The sequence below is a fragment of the Aotus nancymaae genome, unplaced genomic scaffold (genome assembly GCF_030222135.1).
Source record: "Aotus nancymaae isolate 86718 unplaced genomic scaffold, 86718_ANA_hifiasm-v0.15.2.pri h1tg000044l, whole genome shotgun sequence".
Taxonomy (NCBI): domain Eukaryota; kingdom Metazoa; phylum Chordata; class Mammalia; order Primates; family Aotidae; genus Aotus; species Aotus nancymaae.
The window spans coordinates 1,006,112-1,028,381 of record NW_026988458.1 but is presented as its reverse complement, the minus strand read 5'-3'; the positions used below and the strand labels follow the sequence as shown (position 1 = coordinate 1,028,381).

Genomic DNA, 22,270 nt, shown 5'->3' with positions numbered 1-22,270 from the left:
CACACACACCACACACAGGCACACATGCACACGCACACCACATGGGCACGCACACACGGGCACACGCACAACACACGGGCACATGCACAACAGGCACACACGTGCACACACACACCAAGAGCACACACACACCACACGGGCACACGCACAACACACGGGCACACGCACAACACACGGGCACACGCACAACACAGGCACACACGTGCACATGCACACCACGAGCACGCACACACCACGCGGGCACACGCACACCACACGGGCACATGCACAGCACACAGGCACACGTGTACATGCACACCACACGGGCACATGTACACCACACACGTGCACATGCACACCACACACAGGCACACACATGCACACACACACCTGCATCCCCTGGACAGTGTGAGGCAGAGCTGTAAACACACACCACACGGGCACACGTACACCACACATGGGGGCAAAAATGCACCACATGGGCAAACACACACCTGCCTTGATCCCCTGGACTGTGGAGTGGAGCTGTACATGCACACCACACGGGCACACACATGCACACACACCTGCCTCGATCCCCTTAATGGTGTGAGGTGGAGCTGCACATGCACAGCACACACGGGCACACATGTGCACACACACCACACACCACATATGGATACATGCACACATGCACAGCACACCACACACGGGCACACACACGCACACGCACGCCTGCCTCGATCCCCAGACTGTGAGGTGGAGCTGTACACACAGTGCCCCATCACACCAAATGCTCCAGGGTGTGCTTCCCCAAACAACGGCCTGGCCACCTAGGCCCGGGTCAGCACCACCTCCTAGTTCCCAGACACCTTCCGGAGGGGTCGAAGGACTCCGTGAGTACAGTTTCCACAAACACATCCCAAGGAATCCACACAAGAACGAGCTTAGGGAGCCACACTGACAAAAGGCCCAGGGACACACATCACGCCAGTTTCCCGGAGAAACAGGCTGGTCCGGGTCTGGGGCAGAAGGCTCACAGGATGAGACCAGAGCAGCCCGTCCTGCAGATGCGAGGCAGCGGATGGCACCACGGTCACGTGCCCAGGACTCAGGAGCCAACCACAAGAGGCTCCCGCAGGCCACAGAGGGGGCAACCTGAGCTCCAAGGACAAAAACCCTCCTGTGTGTGCAGCCCCGGAGTCCACGATTACACGGACACTCACCACTGCCCGGCCCGCTTCCAGTGACCAGACGCCAATTTATGATCTTGAGGGTGGGGCCGTAAAGCCCAGGGATCCAGCATTTATCCCGCCTCCTCTAAAAACTCATAACTCACAAGCATGTTTTTAGAAACACGTGAAGTGCTCTCGCACACGGGACATCTTGAGACGGAGAGGGAGGGCCCTGCTTTCCTACCATCCCCACCCTGCGCTGCTACGACCATTTGCCGCCAGCCTGTGACTTTTGCACCTAGAAGGTGACTAGTTAATAAAATTAAAGTCAGCTGAAAAGATAAAGCAATCGAGAAAAACAGAAAATAATGAAGAACAGCGAATGTTTACCGAGGTATTAACTTGGTTCGGAGTATGAATCAGTAACGCGCACCAAAAACAGAACTGCCTTTCCCTCTGAGCTCCACCACCTTCTGGACTCTCGATTTGAGATTATAAACAGGCAGTAAGGTTGCCCTAGGGTTAGAATGAGAAACTAGTGGAAATTCCCAATTTTCCAGACAGAACAAATCTTTGAACAGAAATAAAAGTGGCTAATCCTTCAGGTAACGAACGGAATGACTTTCTAAGTGGGGTGCGCAGAGCAGAGAGGGCCCCCCCGGCAGCGCAACAGACTCCCACAAACACGAGACAAGGAACAGACCGCTTCTTCCTAACTTCTCTAAGTTTCACTAATTCTTAAACCTGTCAGTTTTACAATGCTAAAAGTTTTATTTTAATATCTATAAATACCCAGTAGGTGTACATATTAATGGGGTCCATGTGATATTTTGATACAAGCATTCAGTATGTCATGATCAAACGTGGGCCGCTGGAGGCCGGCCGCGGCAGCTCACGCCTACAATCCCAGGCTGGAGTACACTGCCAGACACAGCTCACAGCAGCATCAACCTCCCGGGTTCAAGCTATCCTCCTGCCTCAGCCTCCCGAGTAGCTGGGATTACAGGTACCTGCCACCACGCCCAGCAAATTTTTGTATCTTTTAGTAGAGATGGGGTTTCCCCATATTGGCCAGGCCGGTCTTGAACTCCTGCCTCAGATGATCCGCCTGCCTCAGCCTCCCAAAGCGCTGGGATGACTGGTGAGAACCACCGAGCCCGGCCAGAATCTCTTTCTTTCTGAGGCTGAGCAGCACTCTGCCGAGTGTGTGCACCCCACTTTCCTCATCCATCCGTCTGCGGTCAGACACCTGGGTCGATTCCATCCTGGCTGCAGGAGCGGTGCCACGGCGCACGCTTTGACAGACACCCTGCAGCACAGTAACTTCCTTCCTTTTGAATACACACCCAGCAGTGAGAATAAGACAGATTTTGTGTGTGTGTGAAGGCAAAATAAATACCGTAAAATTTAATTAAAAAAAAAAAAGAACATGCAAAGGACTCTGCACTCGCTAGGTAAGACCCAGCCCCCAATCCTCCTCTGAAAGGCAGGCGCCCTCCATGTGCTGGGAGCTAGGAAGGGCCAACTTGGACTTGGCACCAGGCCGGGATTCACCAAGGCCTGGGAGTCTCCACTGCTGCCGGGAGACCGAAGGGCGGTTGGGGGGCTCTGGCTGTGGCGGGGCGGGGGGAGGTGAGGTGAGGGGGCTGGCTTTGGAGTCACCCGCTGGGGTGCCCCTGCCTGCACCCCACGCCAGCTGTGCAGGAGACCAGCCCCTCACCCTGGGCCCCACCTCTGTACTGGGAACGCAAGACCCCACCTAAGGTCCTGAAGCCCTGAGGGCAACGGACGCACACCAGCCAAGTACCCGCCTGGCACTCAGCCCTAAGACAGCCCTAGGACTGTAGCAACCACCCCTGCAGACAGCGCCGTGCTCAGGTGAGAGGGCCCTGGGAAAACCCGCCGCGCTTCCCAAGTGCCCTGCACAACTTTCCAGATTCCAGAAAAGGTGCAGAGAAGCTACCATGAAATAGCGTTTCTGACTTGCTTACGTGGTTACATTTCACAGGAAAAAGCTAACAGACCCGTTATATGCCAATCACACAAACTGAGGCTAGGTGTGGTAATCCCAACACTTTGGAAGGCTGAGGCGGCAGGATCACTTGAGCCCAAGAGTTTGAGACCAGCTTGGGCAACACAGCAAGACCCTGTCTGTACTCAAAATACAAAAATTAGCCGGGCGTGGTGGTGCACACCTGTAGTCCCAGCTAGTTGGGAGGCTGAGGTGGGAGGATCACTTGAACCGGGGAGGTTGAGGCTGCAGTGAGCTGTGATCGCGCCACTGTACTCCGGCCTGGCAACAGAGCAAGACCCTGTCACAATAAGTAAATACACTTCAGAAGTAGCTAAGATCTCTGGTTAAATACTTAATAGAAAACTGAGCAATTACTTAAATTTTAAGATCCCACTAAATGAGAACAACTATCTTAAGTCAGCAGTTTGTCAGCATACAACTCAGTAAAACTTTAAGTGCTATAATCAGGAGACCCCGAATGGAAAAGCAGCAACCACTTTTTTCCCTAATGTATAGAGTTATTTTTTTTTAAGTAGCTTATGGAGAAAGCTGGTACCGAGAGGCCCTGGATGGTACAAACAGCCTTCTGTGAACCACCTCACGGAGTCAGCTCACACCTAAGGTGCAAGTCCGCAGATCTGGAAACCGGTGCGTGCTGAGCCCGGCTGCCTGATTACTCGGTGTGATCTGATCCCAGAACAGATGCTCCTGACCCCAGAGATGAGCCTCCTGTGACAAAGCCGGCCCAACGGGGCGTGGCCCAGGCCACGTGAGCACCGCCCCCAGGACGGCGACCTCAGGGAAACCCTCTCAGGAGGACGCAGGAACACACCTCTGATGTGGCAAGTGGGGTGCCAGGAGCCCACCTCTGCCACAGGGCTGAGCTGTGGTCCCCACAGAAGGTGGCTTGTCGGTCCGTATCTCGGCCAGTCCTTCCAGTCAGAGCTGAGGTGTTTCTATGTGGAGTTATTATAACCTGACCTATTTCACTAGTTTTCAAGGGAAACCAGGTCAGACCCGTCTTTCAGGATGCAGGGTGCGGATTCAGGACTGCAGTGACTCATGACACGCCTGTCCCGAGACGCGGCCCCCTCCACCCTCAGACACGTGGCAGGACCTGGCGACCCTCCTCCTCTGGGGTGGCCGGGAACCATCGCCCGCCCGGGGAGCGGCGTCTGCACCTTCCCCTGCGTTCCTTCCATGCCTTGTTTGAATGGTGGCTGAGGGAGGTCTGCATGGGCTCTGGAAGAGGCCGTGGGTGTGGCAGGTGTTCTGGGCTGAGAACTCGGGGTGTGGGAAGTCTGTGCGTGGATGGTCACAGGCCACGGGTAGCGTGTCCTCGGGTCCCTTCCTAACTGAATTGGGATTAGCGGCATTTGCTGGTAAAAGTAACTCCCTTAACTGGACCCCCTCTAAGTGACGAATGAGCAATGCATCAGTCAGTCCTCCTGCGTTCCACAACGGTGGTGGGAGAAGCCCGGAGAGGCAGCTGTGCGGTGCAGGCCTCGGGCGGGGAGGCCTGGGTGGGATCTCAGCCCCTTGACTCGTTGGGGGCCTGAGTACCAGTTACTTAATCCCCGCCAGCCTCAGCCTCCTCCTTTGTAAAAGGACGACAAGGTGCATGACATTTTCAATGTCCAGACAGACTTGCCCCGTGGCCGCTGCTCCACAGCAGGGAGGGTCCGTGCTGCACCACCGGCCTGGAGGTCTCGGGCGGCTGCAGAAGGCTTCGCTCCACCCGTCTTTCCATCTGCACCTTCATGCTCACCAGGGAACTTGGCCGTGGGTTCACAGGCCTGGGGGCCGTGCAGGTCTCTGTTTTGTAAATTTCCTGTTAGGCACATTCTTCACCTGATGTTCTGCTGAGCTCTTTCTTTTTCTGCTTAGTTTTTTTTTTTTTATTTGAGTCAGAGTTTCACTCTTGTTGCCCAGGCTGGAGTGCAATGGCAGTCTTGGCTCACTGCAACTTCCACCTCCCAGGTTTAAGCAATTCTCCTGCCTCAGCCTCCCAAGTAGCTGGAATTACAGGTGCATACCACCACGCCCAGCTAATTTTTGTATTCTTAGTAGAGACGAGGTTTCACCATGTTGGCCAGGATGGTCTCAAACTCCTGACTTCGGGTGATCCACCTGCCTCGGCCTCCCAAAGTGCTGGGATCACAGGCGTGAGCCACGGCGCCTGGACTTTCTGCTTAGAGTTTTAGAAATTCGCACACACAGTCCAGACGCTAACCCTTTGTTCATTATATGGATCAAAGAGAGTTTCTCCGAAGCCGCAGCTTATCTTTTTACTTTGCTTGTGAAGACTCTCACCAAAATTAGTCTTTAAGTTTTCCTGTGATTGAAATCATTGAGGCCATCTATGCTTTTCTGAATTATGTTCAGTAACTTCCCTCCTCCCCACGACACGATTCTTATACATTTTGTTATCTGAGTTTCAAAGTTTTGATTTTTTACACGAGTATTAAATCTATCTGGAATTAAAATATGGGATTAATTTTTTCTTCCATGCAGTCAACGGTCACTGAATTACGTGTTAAACAGTCTTTTTCCCATTAATTGGCGTATCTCACAAAAGACATTCCTGCAGATTAACATGCCCGCCGACAGGCCGATTTCTGTCTGGCTTCGAAATCCTGTTCCATTGGTCTGTTCATCCACTCATAATTCAGTGCACTTCGGAAGGCTGACGTGGGAGCATCACTTGAACCCAGGAGTTCCAGACCGGCCTGGGCAGCACAGCGACGCCATGTTAATTATGAGAGCATTACAATATATCTCGAGTGTTCTTCCTTCAATCCTTTTCGGCTCTGCCCTGGATTCTTCCATATGATTACGCCATCCTTTCATTTCTGGAATAAAGTATCTTCAAATAAAAAAATACTTCATAACCATCTGCAGGTTCAAGTTCGTCATATTAATAATTGAGATTTACACAGTTCTATTCAGCAGTGAGATTAGCCTACATGGTGTCAAGGTTGTCCCAGCTTCATAACATGACATGATGAGCACTTTCTCTTTTTTGTTTTCTGCAAGATTGATTTAATTAATTAATCAATCAGTTATTTAATTAGACAGGGTCTTGCTCTGTCACCCAGTCTGGAGTGCAGTGGCCTGACCTCAGCTCACTGCAACCTCCGCCTCCCAGGTTCAAGTGATTCTCCTGCCTCAGCCTCCCAAGTAGCTGGGATTACAGGTGCCCGCCACGATGCCCAGCTAATTTTTGCATTTTTAGTAGAGATAGGGTTTCACCACGTTGGCCAGGCTGGTCTTAAACTCCTGACCTCAGGCGATCTGCCCACCTCGGGCTCCCAAAGTGCTGGGATTACAGGCGCGAGCCACTGAGGCCAGCCCAGTTCCTGTGATTTTATTTGAGACGGGGTCTTGTTCTGTCACCCAGGCTGGAGTGCAGTGACAGGATCTCAGCTTTCTGCAACCTCCGTCTCCCAGGTTCAAGCGATTCTCCTGCTTCAGCCTCCCAAGTAGCTGGGACTACAGGCGCGTGCCACCTTGCCCGGCTAATTTTGTATTTTTAGTAGAGACAGGGTTTCTCCATGTTGGCCAGGATGGTCTTGAACTCCTGACGTCAGGTGATCCTCCTGCCTCAGCCTCCCAAAGTTCTGGGGTTACAGGTGTGAGCCACCAAGCATGGCCACATTTTTTTTATCAGTCTTGCCAGAGAGTTGTCTGTCAGTTTTCTCAAGGGAACAGATTTTTGTCTCAGTTCACCTTTTCTTTTGCGTCTGTTTTCTGTGTCACTAATTCTCACCCTTTCACGTGAGCTATGTAGGTCTATGAGAACTCTGGAAATACATACCCCAGACTGGTGGCGGCACAACAGTCACCTCTGAGGAGCAGGCAAACGGACGTGCTAGTGAAGGCCGGTCGTTTTGTAGAGATGGGGCCGCCTCGCTTTGTTGCTCAGGCTGGTCTCAAACTTCCGGGCTCAGGTGATCCTCCCACCGTTCCCAAATGCTGGGATGACAGGTGTGAGCCCCTCTGCCCGGCCTTGTCAGTTTTTTGCTTGTTTTTGGTTTTTGTTTTTTTGAGATGGAGTCTCTCTCTGTCACCCAGGCTGGAGTGCAGTGGGGTGATCTCAGCTCATTGCAACCTCAGCCTCCCGGGTTCAAGCTGATTCTCCTGCCTCAGCCTCCTGAGTAGCTGGGATTACAGGCGCCTGCCACCACGTCTGGCTAATTTTTGTGTTTTTAGTAGAGATGGGGTTTTGCCATGTTGGCCAGGGTGGTCTTGAACTCCTAACTGCCAACCTCGGTCTCCCAAAGTGTTAGGATTACGGGCGTGAGCCATAGCTCCCAGCCGTCACTTTTTATTCAATAAAAAGTATTGTATTTTTTGAACTTCTGAAATGAGAGTGTATCTGTGCATTTCTTATATAACTTAAAAAGCAGCAATTAAGAGCAGGGCAACCGTGGCCCCAGAACGACCCAGTTCGGGTCACTCTAACTTGGAGAAGGACGCATATCCGCCGCCGTTCTCTGCCGCTGGGAGAGCTCCGAAGGGATAGATAACCCCGTTTCCTCCCAGGATCGGAACATTTTAGCTTCACACTTTCTTTTCTTTTTGAATCCAGACCTATTTGCACTGCAGTCTGGTTCAACTTAATCTCATAATGGATGTCGGAAATGACATCTCAGGGACTGAAGAAGCGCCCGGCCATCACACCAGCCCCGCGGGACTCGCCCCCGCCCTCTGGGTTGGCGCTGAGCCCCTGACCCGAGCTCCCACCCGCTGCTGCTTGGGGTCACCCTCCGCAAAGACGGGACTCGTGTCTGTTCACCAGAGTTTCCCACACCCCTCAACAGCGCCCAGAACATGACAGGCTTTCAACAAAAACGTGGTGAAGAGAACCGCACGGCCCACGGGGTGAAGATTCGCCACAATTCGCACGCGGACAGAACCGCAGCAGGCTGGGCCGTTTCCACGTTCGGAAGCCTCCTGACTCCACCTGCCTCTAAGGTCACCATTCCACCGCGGTCCAGGCGTTCACCGAACTGAGCTGAGACAGCAGCACCCTTTCTGCCCCGCTAGGCTCTGCCCGCTGCTGCTGCCACGCCGGGTCCCGGGATCTCTGTGGGGCTCCGTTCCTCTGGGGTAGGCAGCTCTCAAGCTGGTCTCTGGCATCCCTGTCTCTGCGCCCTTGGGTTGAGGGTGGCACGATTCCTCCCTGCCCTTAACAATGCGCTCAGGCTTCGCCCCGTCGGTGACACACACTGTGGTCTGTCAGTCGCAGTCTGGATCTGAACCAGGTGCTGCCGCGTACAGCAGCGTCAGGTCAGCACGCAAATCCTCCCGGCCCGCAGTGTCTGCACCCTGGAAACGGGGTGACTGTGTACATGGGCCGCGGCTGTCCTGAGGCCAGAACGAGGACGTGCGCGGCTCAGCGGGAAAATGACGACGCAGGCAGGAGCTGAAGCCACACTCGCCCCCCACGCTCCAAACACCAGGGACTGGCCGGGCTGCCCTCATATCCCTCTTCCCTGCAGGCTGAGCATGTGGCCCCCTTGACCTGGCACCACAGCCGGGCTGGGGACCGGCGGAGTGGTCCCAGCCCCTGGCCCTGCCCACCCCACGGCTCCTCGACTTCCCTTCACAAGTGACCTGACCTGCAGCTCGTGGCCTGCACCGGCCCTCACCATAACCGGCGGATAGGCTTATTCACTAATAAACACGTTTTAATTTCAAATAATTAAACATTAATAAACAGAAAAGTAGAAAGGTTTGAAAAGAATGATTTTCACCTTAAAAAGTAAGTGACTGTAGATACATACAGGGCAATTCGTGTACTCTCACGGGTGGTCTCAAACTCAGTAACAAACACACGCACGAAACCAAGTGAGCCTCTCAGAGATTCTGTGACCAATACGAACTGCACAGTGGTACTCGATGGACACAGAAGTTGCCAGCCGAGGAAAGGGTGAGCCAACCACACGGCTCCAGCTGCCCGCAAGTGCCAAGACAGGGCACAAGGCCCCCTGCCGGCCCAGGAGTGAGCGGCTGCTGCAGCTGGGACCTGGCCACTCACACGGGTTTCTCCTCTTCAACTCAACTGCAAAGACATTTTTTTTACTGCAAAAAGATTTTTGGCCAGGCACATTGGCTCATGCCCGTGATCCCAGCACTTTGGGAGGCCGAGGTGGGTGGATCACCTGAGGTCAGGACTTTGAGACCAGCCTGGCCAATGTGATGAAACCCCATCTCTACTAAAAATACAAAATTAGCTGGGCATGTTGGCACGCGCCTGTAATCCCAGCTACTTGGGACGCTGAGGCAGGGGATTTGTTTGAACCTGGTAGGTGGTGAGCCGAGATCGCGCCACCGCACTCCAACCTGGGCGACAGAGCGAGACTCCGTCTCAAAAAAAAAAGGATTTTAACCTCAACTCCTAAACAATTCAACCATGCTTTAATTAAATCTTGATTTCTCAGGGAAGTCATTTTGGTAGCACCAGAAACAGGATAGTTACGGCACAGGGTAGGAATGTTCAACGTACCAGGTAGTATTCTTCCAACAAGAGCATCTAACAGCCAAAAGGATTCTTCTTCGTTATTTGTGATGAGAATCAGATATCCTGCTATAAAATTCATTCCCTGAAATTAGAAAAAAGAGAAACAGAAATTCACACTGAGTTTACACGATTCTGCAACCCTTCGGCTACTGACTACCCGGATTCAGTCTCTCCTGCTCTTCCCCAAACCTGCGGAATTCCAGAATGGTCCGTCAGTAGCTCGCTGGAGTTGCCGAGCACCTACCATGCAGCGATGTGTTTCGCCGAGCTTACATGAAGAAAAGAAAGAGCAAAAGGAAATAAAGAAATCCTGAATACGAAAATTAAAGACTCTTCCACCAATGGTAACCGTGTGATATAATATAATTTACCACTGGTTTCTAAAGAAGTTTCTATCTACCAATAGCACGAAACTCTCTAACAGAGACAAAACTATATCAATGCCCACATTTTAGAAAAACCGTAAGGAACACATTCTGACACTCGGGTGTTGGGAGAATTTCGTGGTGGAGACCCTTTCGCGAAATCGACGTGCACACGTGTCAAAGGGCGGGTGCTGCCTGCAGCCATCACGGACAAGGCCCCTTCCATCGAGGCAGCCCCGGACCCTGGGGGCTTCGCAGCCCTGAGTCAGCGCATTTCCAGGCCACTGGGTTTTACGACTTAAATTCTCTTGTCGTTCATCTGTAATTTTTTTTATTTTAATTTTTTTAATTTTTTAAAATTTTTTTGGTGCTGTGACTTGGATTGTAATTTCTAAAATAAGTATTTTTCTAGTAATAAGGGAAAAGAACCCAGCTTCGGTCAACCAACATCAATTAACCGAGGGGCAGCCACAGAGCGCCAGGCCAGCAGCACCACAGCGGCTTCCGTCGCACGCGGATAGGGCGCCGTTCTCCCGCAGCCAGAGCGCTCACGGACACGCAGCCTTACGTGACCCCTGACCTGGAGCTCCCCTTAAAAACAGACCCGAAGAGTTTGACTCAAAAACCAAAGTAACCAGTGCGGAGATCACGTTCCCGAGGATGATGATGGAAGTGCTGGGAAGAACCGACCCCTTTGAGCTGATGACGGAAATGCGAGGAAGACCCCTGCGGCCGAGAGCAGACCCCTTCGAGCTGACGGTGCCACCGGTCCTGGGAGAGGGCAACTGTGCGGACGTCATCAGCACAGGGAAATGCAGGTGGGCAATCGTCATGCAGAAAACGCAGAACACGGCCGGGCATGGTGGGGGATCCCAGCCCTGTGGGAGGTGGAGGGGGGAGGATCGCCTGAGCTCAGGAGTTCAAGACCAGCCTGGGCAACATGGCAAGACCCCAATCTCTACAAAACATACAAAAACTACCCGGGCGTGGTGGCGCACCTGTGGTCCCAACTCCTTGGGAGGCCAAGGTGGGAGAATCGCCGGAGCTCAGTGAACCAAGATCATGCCAATGCACTCCAGTCTGGGTGACAGAGCGAGACTCTGTCTCTAACCAAAAAAAAAAAAAAAAAACAAAAAGCTAAAAAAGCAGGACACAAGCTCCTACGTGCACTGCATAACTCTCCACGTGTGCTATGCATTGAACCATGTCCGCCGCCCCCAAATTCATCTATGGAAGTGCTAACCCCAGTCCCTCAGGCTGGGACCCTGTTTGGGAACAGGACTGCTGCAGATGTGGTTACAGGGGGGTCAGGGTGGTGCAGGTGGGCCCGAGTCCAACAGCCTGGTGTCCTTGTCACAGGCGGAGCTTTGGACACAGGCACGCACAGGAGGACGCACGTGGAGACGCAGGCAGAGACAGGAGTGGTGATGCCACCCGCCGGGGGGCACCCAGGACTGCCAGGACCCAGCAGAGCTGGAGCGAGGCCTGGGACAGTCCCTCCCTCACAGCCTCAGAAAGAACCCTCCCTATAGATGTGGTGACCTCGGACACACAGCCTCCAGAGCTGAGAGAGAATTTGTTTCCACTGTTCACCAGGCTGTGGCGTTTCATTAGGGCCTACAGCAAACTAACAGGGGCACATCTATGCACACAACATGTACGTATGTGCGTAAACGTTCCAAAAACCACCTGAGCTCTGCCATTCTGTTAGTATATCACATTGTGTTTTGTTTTTTAAGAATAGAGATGGGGGGGCCGGGCGCGGTGGCTCACGCCTGTAATCCCAGCGCTTTGGGAGGCCGAGGCGGGTGGATCACGAGGTCAAGAGATCGAGACCATCCTGGTCAACAAGGTGAAACCCCGTCTCCACTAAAAATATAAAAAAACTAGCTGGGCGTGGTGGCGCGCGCCTGTAGTCCCAGCTACTCGGGAGGCTGAGGCAGGAGAGTTGCCTGAACCCAGGAGGCGGAGGTTGCGGTGAGCCGAGATCGCACCATTGCACTCCAGCCTGGGTAACAAGAGCGAAACTCGGTCTCAAAAAGAAAAAAAAAGAATAGAGATGGGGTCTTGTTATCCTGCCCTGGCTGGTCTTGACCTCTTGGCCTCAAGCAAACAATCCTCCTGCCTTGACCTCCCAAACTGCGGGATTATAGGCAAGCGCTGCCCAGGTGGGCGGTAGGGTTTGCTGTCTTTCCCAGGCTGGAGTATAGTGGTGCAGGCCTGACCTCCCAGGCCAGATGATCCTCTCACCTCAGCCCCTCCAGTAGCTGGGACCACAGGCATGTGCCACCACACCTGGCTAATTTAAAAATTTGTTTTAGAGATGGGGTCTCACCACCTTGCCCAGGGTGGTGTTTGCATTTTAAATAAAGCTGGTTTTGGCAGGGTGTGGTGGCTCACGCCTATAATCCCAGCACTTTGGGAGGCCAAGGCAGGTGGATCACCTGAGGTCAGGAGTTCAAGATCACCCTGGCCAACGTGGTGAAAGCCCGTCTCTACTAAAACACAAAATTAACCGGGTGTGGTGGCAGGCGCCTGTAATCCCAGCTACTCAGGAGGCTGAGGCAGGGGAATCGTTTGAGCCCAGGAGGTGGAGACTGCCGTGAGCTGAGATCGCACCACTGCACTCCAGCCTGGGCGACAGGGCGAGACTCCGTCTCAAAACAAAAAGCTGTTTTAAGCAGAATGATGTAGAGGGTTTCTCGGCCGTTCTACCTCAACTCCAGAAGGCCAAATCCTTGCTCCTGGACAGTCATAAAAGCTGCGAGCGGCAGGAATCCTGTCTGCAAAGGAGGGACCCTCCCAGCTTCACCCGAGGTGGCACTTCCTGCCCGCTGCAGAGCCGCACACGCCAGCCCGAGGCGCGGCTGGTGCTGGTGGCGGCGTCCCGTGGCTCTGCTGCTGGCCTGTCACAGGGGCTCTCCTCCTCACACACGTCTCACCCTCGGGAGCATTCACTCTGCCAGGGGCCAGGCCTGGGCCTGTCAGGCGGGGCTCAGAGTGCCAGTGGCCCACACTCCCGCAAATGTTCACTCAAACTGCATTTTCTGGAGGGTACATGCCTGACTCCCGGCTCCGACAGGACGTGTCTGGAGGCGTCACTGGGAATGCCAGTTAAAACAATTTAATTTGTTTCAAACCACCCATCAGGACGAGGTCCTTAACTGTCCTCCTATAAACATTTAAGCCACAACCCCTAGGAACCTGTGAAGCACACGGCCTGAGTGCCAGGAGAGCTCTCCAATCCCGGTGGCAGCCGCGGGCGCAAGGCTCCCAGCCACGGGGACTCACAGGCAGTCCCGGGCCGTGCGTGCACCTGAAACCTCGCGGAGGCCAGCACTGCCCGGACGCCTGCCCCGTCCTCGGCAGCTCAGAGACCGGAGCGGCACGAGCGGCTAAAAGCCCGGACAGGACACACCTGGGCGGGGAGACTGCACGGCTGCCCCGCATCCCGGCCTGTCTCCTCCGCCTTCATCTGCGCTCAGCTAGGCGGCCCCGGGAGGCGCGAGGACTCTCCCAACCGCACCTGCTGGTTCACACCACGGAACCAGCCAGCTGGGGGTAACAGTGTGGGTGGCAGACATGCCAGGAGTGGCCTCAGAGGACCAGTCACCCCGTACCACATATGCCCCACAGACCAGCACACGCACCCCACAGCACACGCACCCCACAGCACACGCACCCCACAGCACACGCGCCCCACAGCACAGCACATGCACCCCATAGCACACCCACCATATAGCACACACGCCCCACAGCACACGCGCCCCATAGACCAGCACACACACCCCACAGCACACACACCCCACAGCACACATGCCCCACAGAAGAGCACACACACCCCACAGCACACACGCCTCACAGCACACATGCCCCATAGACCAGCACACACACCCCACAGCACACACACCTCACAGCACACACACCTCACAGCACACACACCCCACAGCACACATGCCCCACAGACCAGCACACACACCCCACAGCACACACACCACAGCACATGTGCCCCACAGACCAGCACACGCGCCCACAGCACACACTCCCCACAGCACACACACCTCACAGCACACACACCTCACAGCACACGTGCCCCACAGACCAGCACACGCGCCCACAGCACACACTCCCCACAGCACACACGCCTCACAGCACAAGTGCCCCATAGACCAGCACACACACCTCACAGCACATACACCCCACAGAACAGCACACACACCCCACTGCACACGCTCCACAGCACATGCACCCCACAGCACACACACCTCACAGCACACGTGCCCCACAGACCAGCACACGCGCCCACAGCACACACTCCCCACAGCACACACACCTCACAGCACACGTGCCCCATAGACCAGCACACACACCCCACAGCACACACACCACAGCACATGTGCCCCACAGACCAGCACAGGCGCCCACAACACACACTCCCCACAGCACACACACCTCACAGCACACGCGCCCCACAGCACACGTGCCCCACAGCACACGCCCCTCAGCACACACGCGCCCCACAGCACACGTACCCCACAGCACACACACTCCCCACAGCACACGCATCCCACAGCACACACACTCCCCACAGCACACACATCTCACAGTACACGTGCCCCATAGACAAGCACACACACCCCACAACACACGCGCCCCACAGAGCACACGCACCCCACAGCACACTCCCCACAGCACACACACTCCCCACAGCACACGCATCCCACAGCACACGCACCCCACAGCACACGCGCCCCACAGACGAGCACATGCACCCCACAGCACACGCACCCCACAGCACACACACCTCACAGCACACACACCCCACAGCACACACACTCCCCACAGCACACACATCTCACAGTACAAATGCCCCATAGACAAGCACACACACCCCACAGCACACGCGCCCCACAGAGCACACGCACCCCACAGCACACACACCTCACAGCACACACACCCCACAGCACACACACGCCACAGCACACGAACCCCACAGCACACGCGCCCCACAGACGAGCACATGCACCCCACAGCACACGCACCCCACAGCACACACACCTCACAGCACACACACCCCACAGCACACACACCCCACAGCACACGTGCCCCACAGACGAGCACATGCATCCCACAGCACATGCACCCCACAGCACACACACCTCACAGCACACACAGCCCACAGCACACACACTCCCCACAGCACACGCATCCCACAGCACACACATCTCACAGTACACGTGCCCCATAGACAAGCACACACCCCACAGCACACGCGCCCCACAGAGCACACGCACCCCACAGCACACACATCTCACAGCACACGCACCCCACAGCACACACACGCCACAGCACACGCACCCCACAGCACACGCGCCCCACAGAGCACACGCACCCCACAGCACACACTCCCAACAGCACACGCATCCCACAGCACACACACTCCCCACAGCACACGCGCCCCACAGCACACGCGCCCCACAGCACACACACTCCCCACAGCACACGCATCCCACAGCACACACACTCCCCACAGCACACGCGCCCCACAGCACACGCGCCCCACAGCACACACACTCCCCACAGCACACGCACCCCACAGCACACACACTCCCCACAGCACACGCACCCCACAGCACACACACTCCCCACAGCACACGCATCCCACAGCACACACACTCCCCACAGCACACGCACCCCACAGCACACACACTCCCCACAGCACACGCACCCCACAGCACACGTGCCCCACAGCACACGCACCCCACAGAACAGCACATGCACCCCACAGCACACGCACCCCACAGCACACACGCCTCACAGCACACGTGCCCCACAGAACAGCACATGCACCCCACAGCACACACACCGCAGAGCACACACACCTCACAGCACACATGCCCCACAGAACAGCACACGCGCCCCACAGCACATGCATCCCACATCACACACACCTCACAGCACACACACTCCCCACAGCACACACTCCCCACAGCACACACACGCCACAGCACACGCACCCCACAGCACACGCGCCCCACAGAGCACACGCACCCCACAGCACACACTCCCCACAGCACACACACTCCCAACAGCACACGCATCCCACAGCACACACACTCCCCACAGCACACACATCTCACAGTACACGTGCCCCATAGACAAGCACACACACCCCACAGCACATGCGCCCCACAGAGCACACCCACCCCACAGCACACACACTCCCCACAGCACACGCACCCCACAGCACACACGCCTCACAGCACACGCGCCCCACAGCACACGCGCCCCACAGCACACGCACCCCACAGAACAGCACATGCACCCCACAGCACACGCACCCCACAGCACACACGCCTCACAGCACACGTGCCCCACAGAACAGCACATGCACCCCACAGCACACACACCGCAGAGCACACACACCTCACAGCACACATGCCCCACAGAACAGCACACGCGCCCCACAGCACATGCATCCCACATCACACACACCTCACAGCACACACACTCCCCACAGCACACACTCCCCACAGCACACACGCCCCACAGCACACGCTTCCCACAGCACACATAACCCACAGCACACACCCAACACACACCCCAGAGCACACACTCCCCACAGCATACACCCCCAACCCACACCCCACAGTACACACCCAACACACCCCACAGCACACACCCCACAGCACACATGCCCCACAGCACACACCTGATGACACACCCCAACACACACCCCAGAACACACCCGACAGCACACACCCAACACACATATACCCCACAGCACACGCACCCCACACCAGCACACACGTTCCACAGCACACGCCCCCACACCAGCACACATGTTCCACAGCACACGGGCCCCACACCAGCACACACGTTCCACAACACACGGGCCCCACACCAGCACACACGTTCCACAACATATGGGCCCCACACCAGCACACACGTTCCACGGCACACGCCCCCACACCAGCACACAGGCCCCACAGCACACACACACACACCAGCACACACGTTCCACGGCACACGCCCCCACACCAGCACACACGCCCCACAGCACACACACCCACACCAGCACACACGTTCCACAGCACACGCCCCCACACCAGCACACACGTTCCACAGGCCCACACGAGCACACACTCCCCACAGCACACACACCCACACCAGCACACACGTTCCACAGCACACGCCCCCACACCAGCACACACGTTCCACAACACACGGGCCCCACACCAGCACACACACCCCACAGCACACGCACCCACACCAGCACACACGTTCCACAGCACACGCACCCCACACCAGCACACACGTTCCACAGCACACGCCCCCACACCAGCACACACGTTCCACAGCACACGCACCCACACCAGCACACACGCCCCACAGCACACGCACCCCACACCAGCACACACGTTCCACAGCACACGCCCCCACACCAGCACACACGTTCCACAGCACACACCCCCACACCAGCACACACGTTCCACAACACACGGGCCCCACACCAGCACACACACCCCACAGCACACGCACCCACACCAGCACACACGTTCCACAACACACGGGCCCCACACCAGCACACACGTTCCACAACACACAGGCCCCACACCAGCACACACGTTCCACAGCACACGCACCCACACCAGCACACACGTTCCACAGCACACGCACCCCACACCAGCACACACGTTCCACAGCACACGCCCCCACACCAGCACACACGTTCCACAGCACACGCCCCCACACCAGCACACACGTTCCACAACACACGGGCCCCACACCAGCACACACACCCCACAGCACACGCACCCACACCAGCACACACGTTCCACAGCACACGCACCCCACACCAGCACACACGTTCCACAGCACACACCCCCACACCAGCACACACGTTCCACAACACACGGGCCCCACACCAGCACACACACCCCACAGCACACGCACCCACACCAGCACACACGTTCCACAACACACGGGCCCCACACCAGCACACACGTTCCACAACACACAGGCCCCACACCAGCACACACGTTCCACAGCACACGCACCCACACCAGCACACACGTTCCACAGCACACGCACCCCACACCAGCACACACGTTCCACAGCACACGCCCCCACACCAGCACACACGTTCCACAGCACACGCCCCCACACCAGCACACACGTTCCACAACACACGGGCCCCACACCAGCACACACACCCCACAGCACACGCCCCCACACCAGCACACACGTTCCACAGCACACGCCCCCACACCAGCACACACGTTCCACAGCACACGCCCCCACACCAGCACACACGTTCCACAACACACGGGCCCCACACCAGCACACACGTTCCACAACATACGGGCCCCACACCAGCACACACGCCCCACAGCACACGCCCCCACACCAGCACACACGTTCCACAACACACGGGCCCCACACCAGCACACACGTTCCACAACATACGGGCCCCACACCAGCACACACGTTCCACAGCACACGCCACCACACCAGCACACACGTTCCACAACACACGGGCCCCACACCAGCACACACGTTCCACAACATACGGGCCCCACACCAGCACACACGCCCCACAGCACACGCCCCCACACCAGCACACACGTTCCACAACACACGGGCCCCACACCAGCACACACGTTCCACAACATACGGGCCCCACACCAGCACACACGCCCCACAGCACACGCCCCCACACCAGCACACACGTTCCACAGCACACAGGCCCACACCAGCACACACGCCCCACAACACACGGGCCCCACACCAGCACACACGTTCCACAGCACACGCACCCCACACCAGCACACACGTTCCACAGCACACGCCCCCACACCAGCACACACACCCCACAGCACACGCCCCCACACCAGCACACACGTTTCACAACAGACGCACCCCACACCAGCACACACGCACCCACAGCACACGCCCCCACACCAGCACACACACCCCACAGCACACGCACCCAACACCAGCACACACGTTCCACAACACACAGGCCCCACACCAGTACACACGTTCCACAGCACACGCCCCCACACCAGCACACACACCCACACCAGCCCACACGTTCCACAGCACACGCCCCCACACCAGCACACACACCCACACCAGCACACACGTTCCACAACACACAGGCCCCACACCAGCACACACGTTCCACAGCACACGCCCCCACACCAGCACACACACCCACACCAGCACACACGCCCCACAGCACACGCCCCCACACCAGCACACACACCCCACAGCACACGCACCCCACACCAGCACACACGTTCCACAACACACAGGCCCCACACCAGCACACACGTTCCACAGCACACGCCCCCACACCAGCACACACACCCACACCAGCACACACGTTCCACAGCACACGCCCCCACACCAGCACACACACCCACACCAGCACACATGTTCCACAGCACATGCCCCCACACCGGCACACACGTTCCACAGCACACGCACCCCACACCAGCACACACGTTCCACAGCACATGCCCCCACACCGGCACACACGTTCCACAGCACACGCACCCCACACCAGCACACACGCCCCACAGCACACGCCCCCACACCAGCACACACGCCCCACAGCACACGCACCCCACACCAGCACACACGTTCCACAGCACACAGGCCCACACCAGCACACACGCCCCACAACACACGGGCCCCACACCAGGACACACGTTCCACAGCACACGCACCCCACACCAGCACACACGTTCCACAGCACACGCCCCCACACCAGCACACACACCCCACAGCACACGCCACCACACCAGCACACACGTTCCACAACAGACGCACCCCACACCAGCACACGCGCCCCACAGCACACGCCCCCACACCAGCACACACACCCCACAGCACACGCACCCCACACCAGCACACACGTTCCACAACACACAGGCCCCACACCAGCACACACGTTCCACAGCACACGCCCCCACACCAGCACACACACCCACACCAGCCCACACGTTCCACAGCACACGCCCCCACACCAGCACACACACCCACACCAGCCCACACGTTCCACAGCACACGCCCCCACACCAGCACACACGTGTGCCACAGCATGCGCCTGCTCCTCCTGCGCCCGAGGCGGAATAGAGGTGGTCAGCTGTCGCTCCCCGTCCTCCCTGCTGAGTAACAGCGTCCAAGCCTCGTGAGGATCAGGACGTGGAATTCATGAATGGGCTGACAGAGACGTGAGGCCCGCACTGCCCAACCTGCAGCTGTGGACGACAGCCTCAGGCTTGCGTCAGAGGGTCCCGAGGCTCACCTGGCAGTAGCCCACGGCCTGGTTATGGTGCCCGTATGCCAGCAGCACATTGTACAGGGTCTTCTGTAAGCAGGGCTCCGTGGTCTTCCGGAACTTCACGTTGTCGGGGAAGGTCCGGTTCAGGTCTGCAGGAAATTCAGGAGGAATCACCCACAGCTTTCTGCTCTGCAAGCCTCCCACCCCTCCAGCTGCCCCGAGGGTGGCCGCCTGGGTTCCACCCGGGACTTATAGACGGGTTTTCACCCTAGCTGCACAGCAGACTCAACACAGCCAGGGCGACGGGCTCACCAGGGCCAGGAAGGAGGGGGCGATCCCTGGACTCGGGGGCGGAGGGGACCCCAACCGTCCTTCCCAGACTCAGGGACAGCAGAGCAACCCCAGAGCTGGCAGCCGGGCCGTGGCGCCCCTCCTCGATGCCCGTCTCCTCCCGGCCCCCAGCACAGGCCTCCTGCACCTCGGACCTCACGCCTAGCAGAGGCGACTCTGCCTCGAGGACCCGGGGTGACAGGTGGAGAGAAATGCACACAAAACTTTGGGATGTTTAATTAATTCTGAAGATCCAAAACGGAAAGGACAGAATGAACCAAGACTCCTCAGAGATAAAGGACACGGCTGAGCGCTGAGAAATGAAGAAACCCCGTGTGGCCACTTGAGTGTGCGGGAGGCATCCCTGCCGGCCTCCTCCTTCCTCGGCACCAACCCTCCCGCCATCGCGCCCGGGCATCCCTTGGCAGAACAGTGGCCTGGCCAAGCCGTCCTGTGCCGGGGGACTCTAACCAAGCCTCATGCTGACCCAGCACCAGGCCTCATGGAAGCTGACCTCCACGTTAGCCCTGGACGCGGGCCGGGCAGGAAGGGGAATGCCGGCCTGACACCTCCGCTGGTTTCTGCTCCCACGGGCCCCACCTCTGTTAGAGGTGTTCGCCGGGCGCCTCGGGCGGCCACCAGCGGATGGGCGCTTTCTGCACAGGTTCCAAGATGGACTCACAGCAGCCCGCTGGCCATGACACTGAGACGGATGGGCGCGCGCCCCGCTCTGGAGGAACCCACCCTCCTATGGTCTCTGTAACTGCTGCAAAATACCGTGAGTCTGTTTCCGACCTCAGGGCCCAAGCCTCGTCTTTGCTTACAAAACGCTAGATTTGGGCAGAACATTAGTTCAATGGCTCAGAGCACGGTATTTCTCGTTGTGTTTTCTTACAAAAGAGCTGTGTCCCCCCTGGAATTCTAAACATTCCAAAAAACGGAGTCAGCCAAGGGGAAGTTAGTATTTTTGCTATTTCAGACTAGAGTGACTGGCTATATTCATTTCTACGTAATGTTGAGTTTTTCCATATATACATATATTTTTTGAGACAGGGTCTCACTCTGTCACCCAGGCTGGAGTGCAGTGGTGCGATCACGACTCACTGCAGCCTCAACCTCCAGGGTGCAAGCGATCCTCCCCCCTCAGCCTCCCGAGTAGCCGAGACTACAGGTGCACACCACCACGCCTCGACTAATTTACGTATTGATTTGTAGAGATGGAGTTTTGCCATGTTGGTCAGGCTGGTCCTGAACTCTTGAGCTCAGCTGATCCGCCTGCCTCAGCTTCCCGAAGTGCTGAGATTACAGGCGTGAGCCACCACCCTCGGCTTTTGGATACGTTTTGATGCCATCCTGTGGGGAAGGAGAAGGCCCATCTCTGCTGGAGGTGGACAAGCAGGGGAACCTTCCCTCTGGGCGCAGGTGGCCCGATGCAGGCTCTGCGGGCCTGGACACCCACTGTATGGCTCCCGAGAGAGGACTGACCCGGGTGCCTCCAATGACTACGCACAGGACCGTCACGGATCCAGCAGCCCCACACTCTGGGTACGAACCCACAGCTGGAAGCAGGGACCCCAGCAGAATCCGCATACCCACGCTCACGGCCGT

General features: G+C 57.1%; 1 protein-coding gene across 3 annotated transcripts in view; it reads right to left on the bottom strand.

The window, feature by feature from the left end:
• GRTP1 (growth hormone regulated TBC protein 1) overlaps nt 1-22,270 on the bottom strand; it is a 47,274-nt gene that overhangs the window by 13,359 nt on the left and 11,645 nt on the right. For 2 of the 3 annotated variants that reach the window (XM_064361830.1, XM_064361831.1), the window contains 3 exons: nt 21,864-22,015; nt 20,357-20,481; nt 9,659-9,755 (listed from right to left, as the gene is read on the bottom strand). In XM_064361830.1, the coding sequence (XP_064217900.1) occupies nt 9,659-9,755; nt 20,357-20,481; nt 21,864-21,894 (253 nt within the window). In that variant the 5' untranslated portion in view covers nt 21,895-22,015. The remainder of the gene's footprint in view (nt 1-9,658; nt 9,756-20,356; nt 20,482-21,863; nt 22,016-22,270) is intronic. The other variant, XM_064361829.1, reaches the window with a different exon arrangement.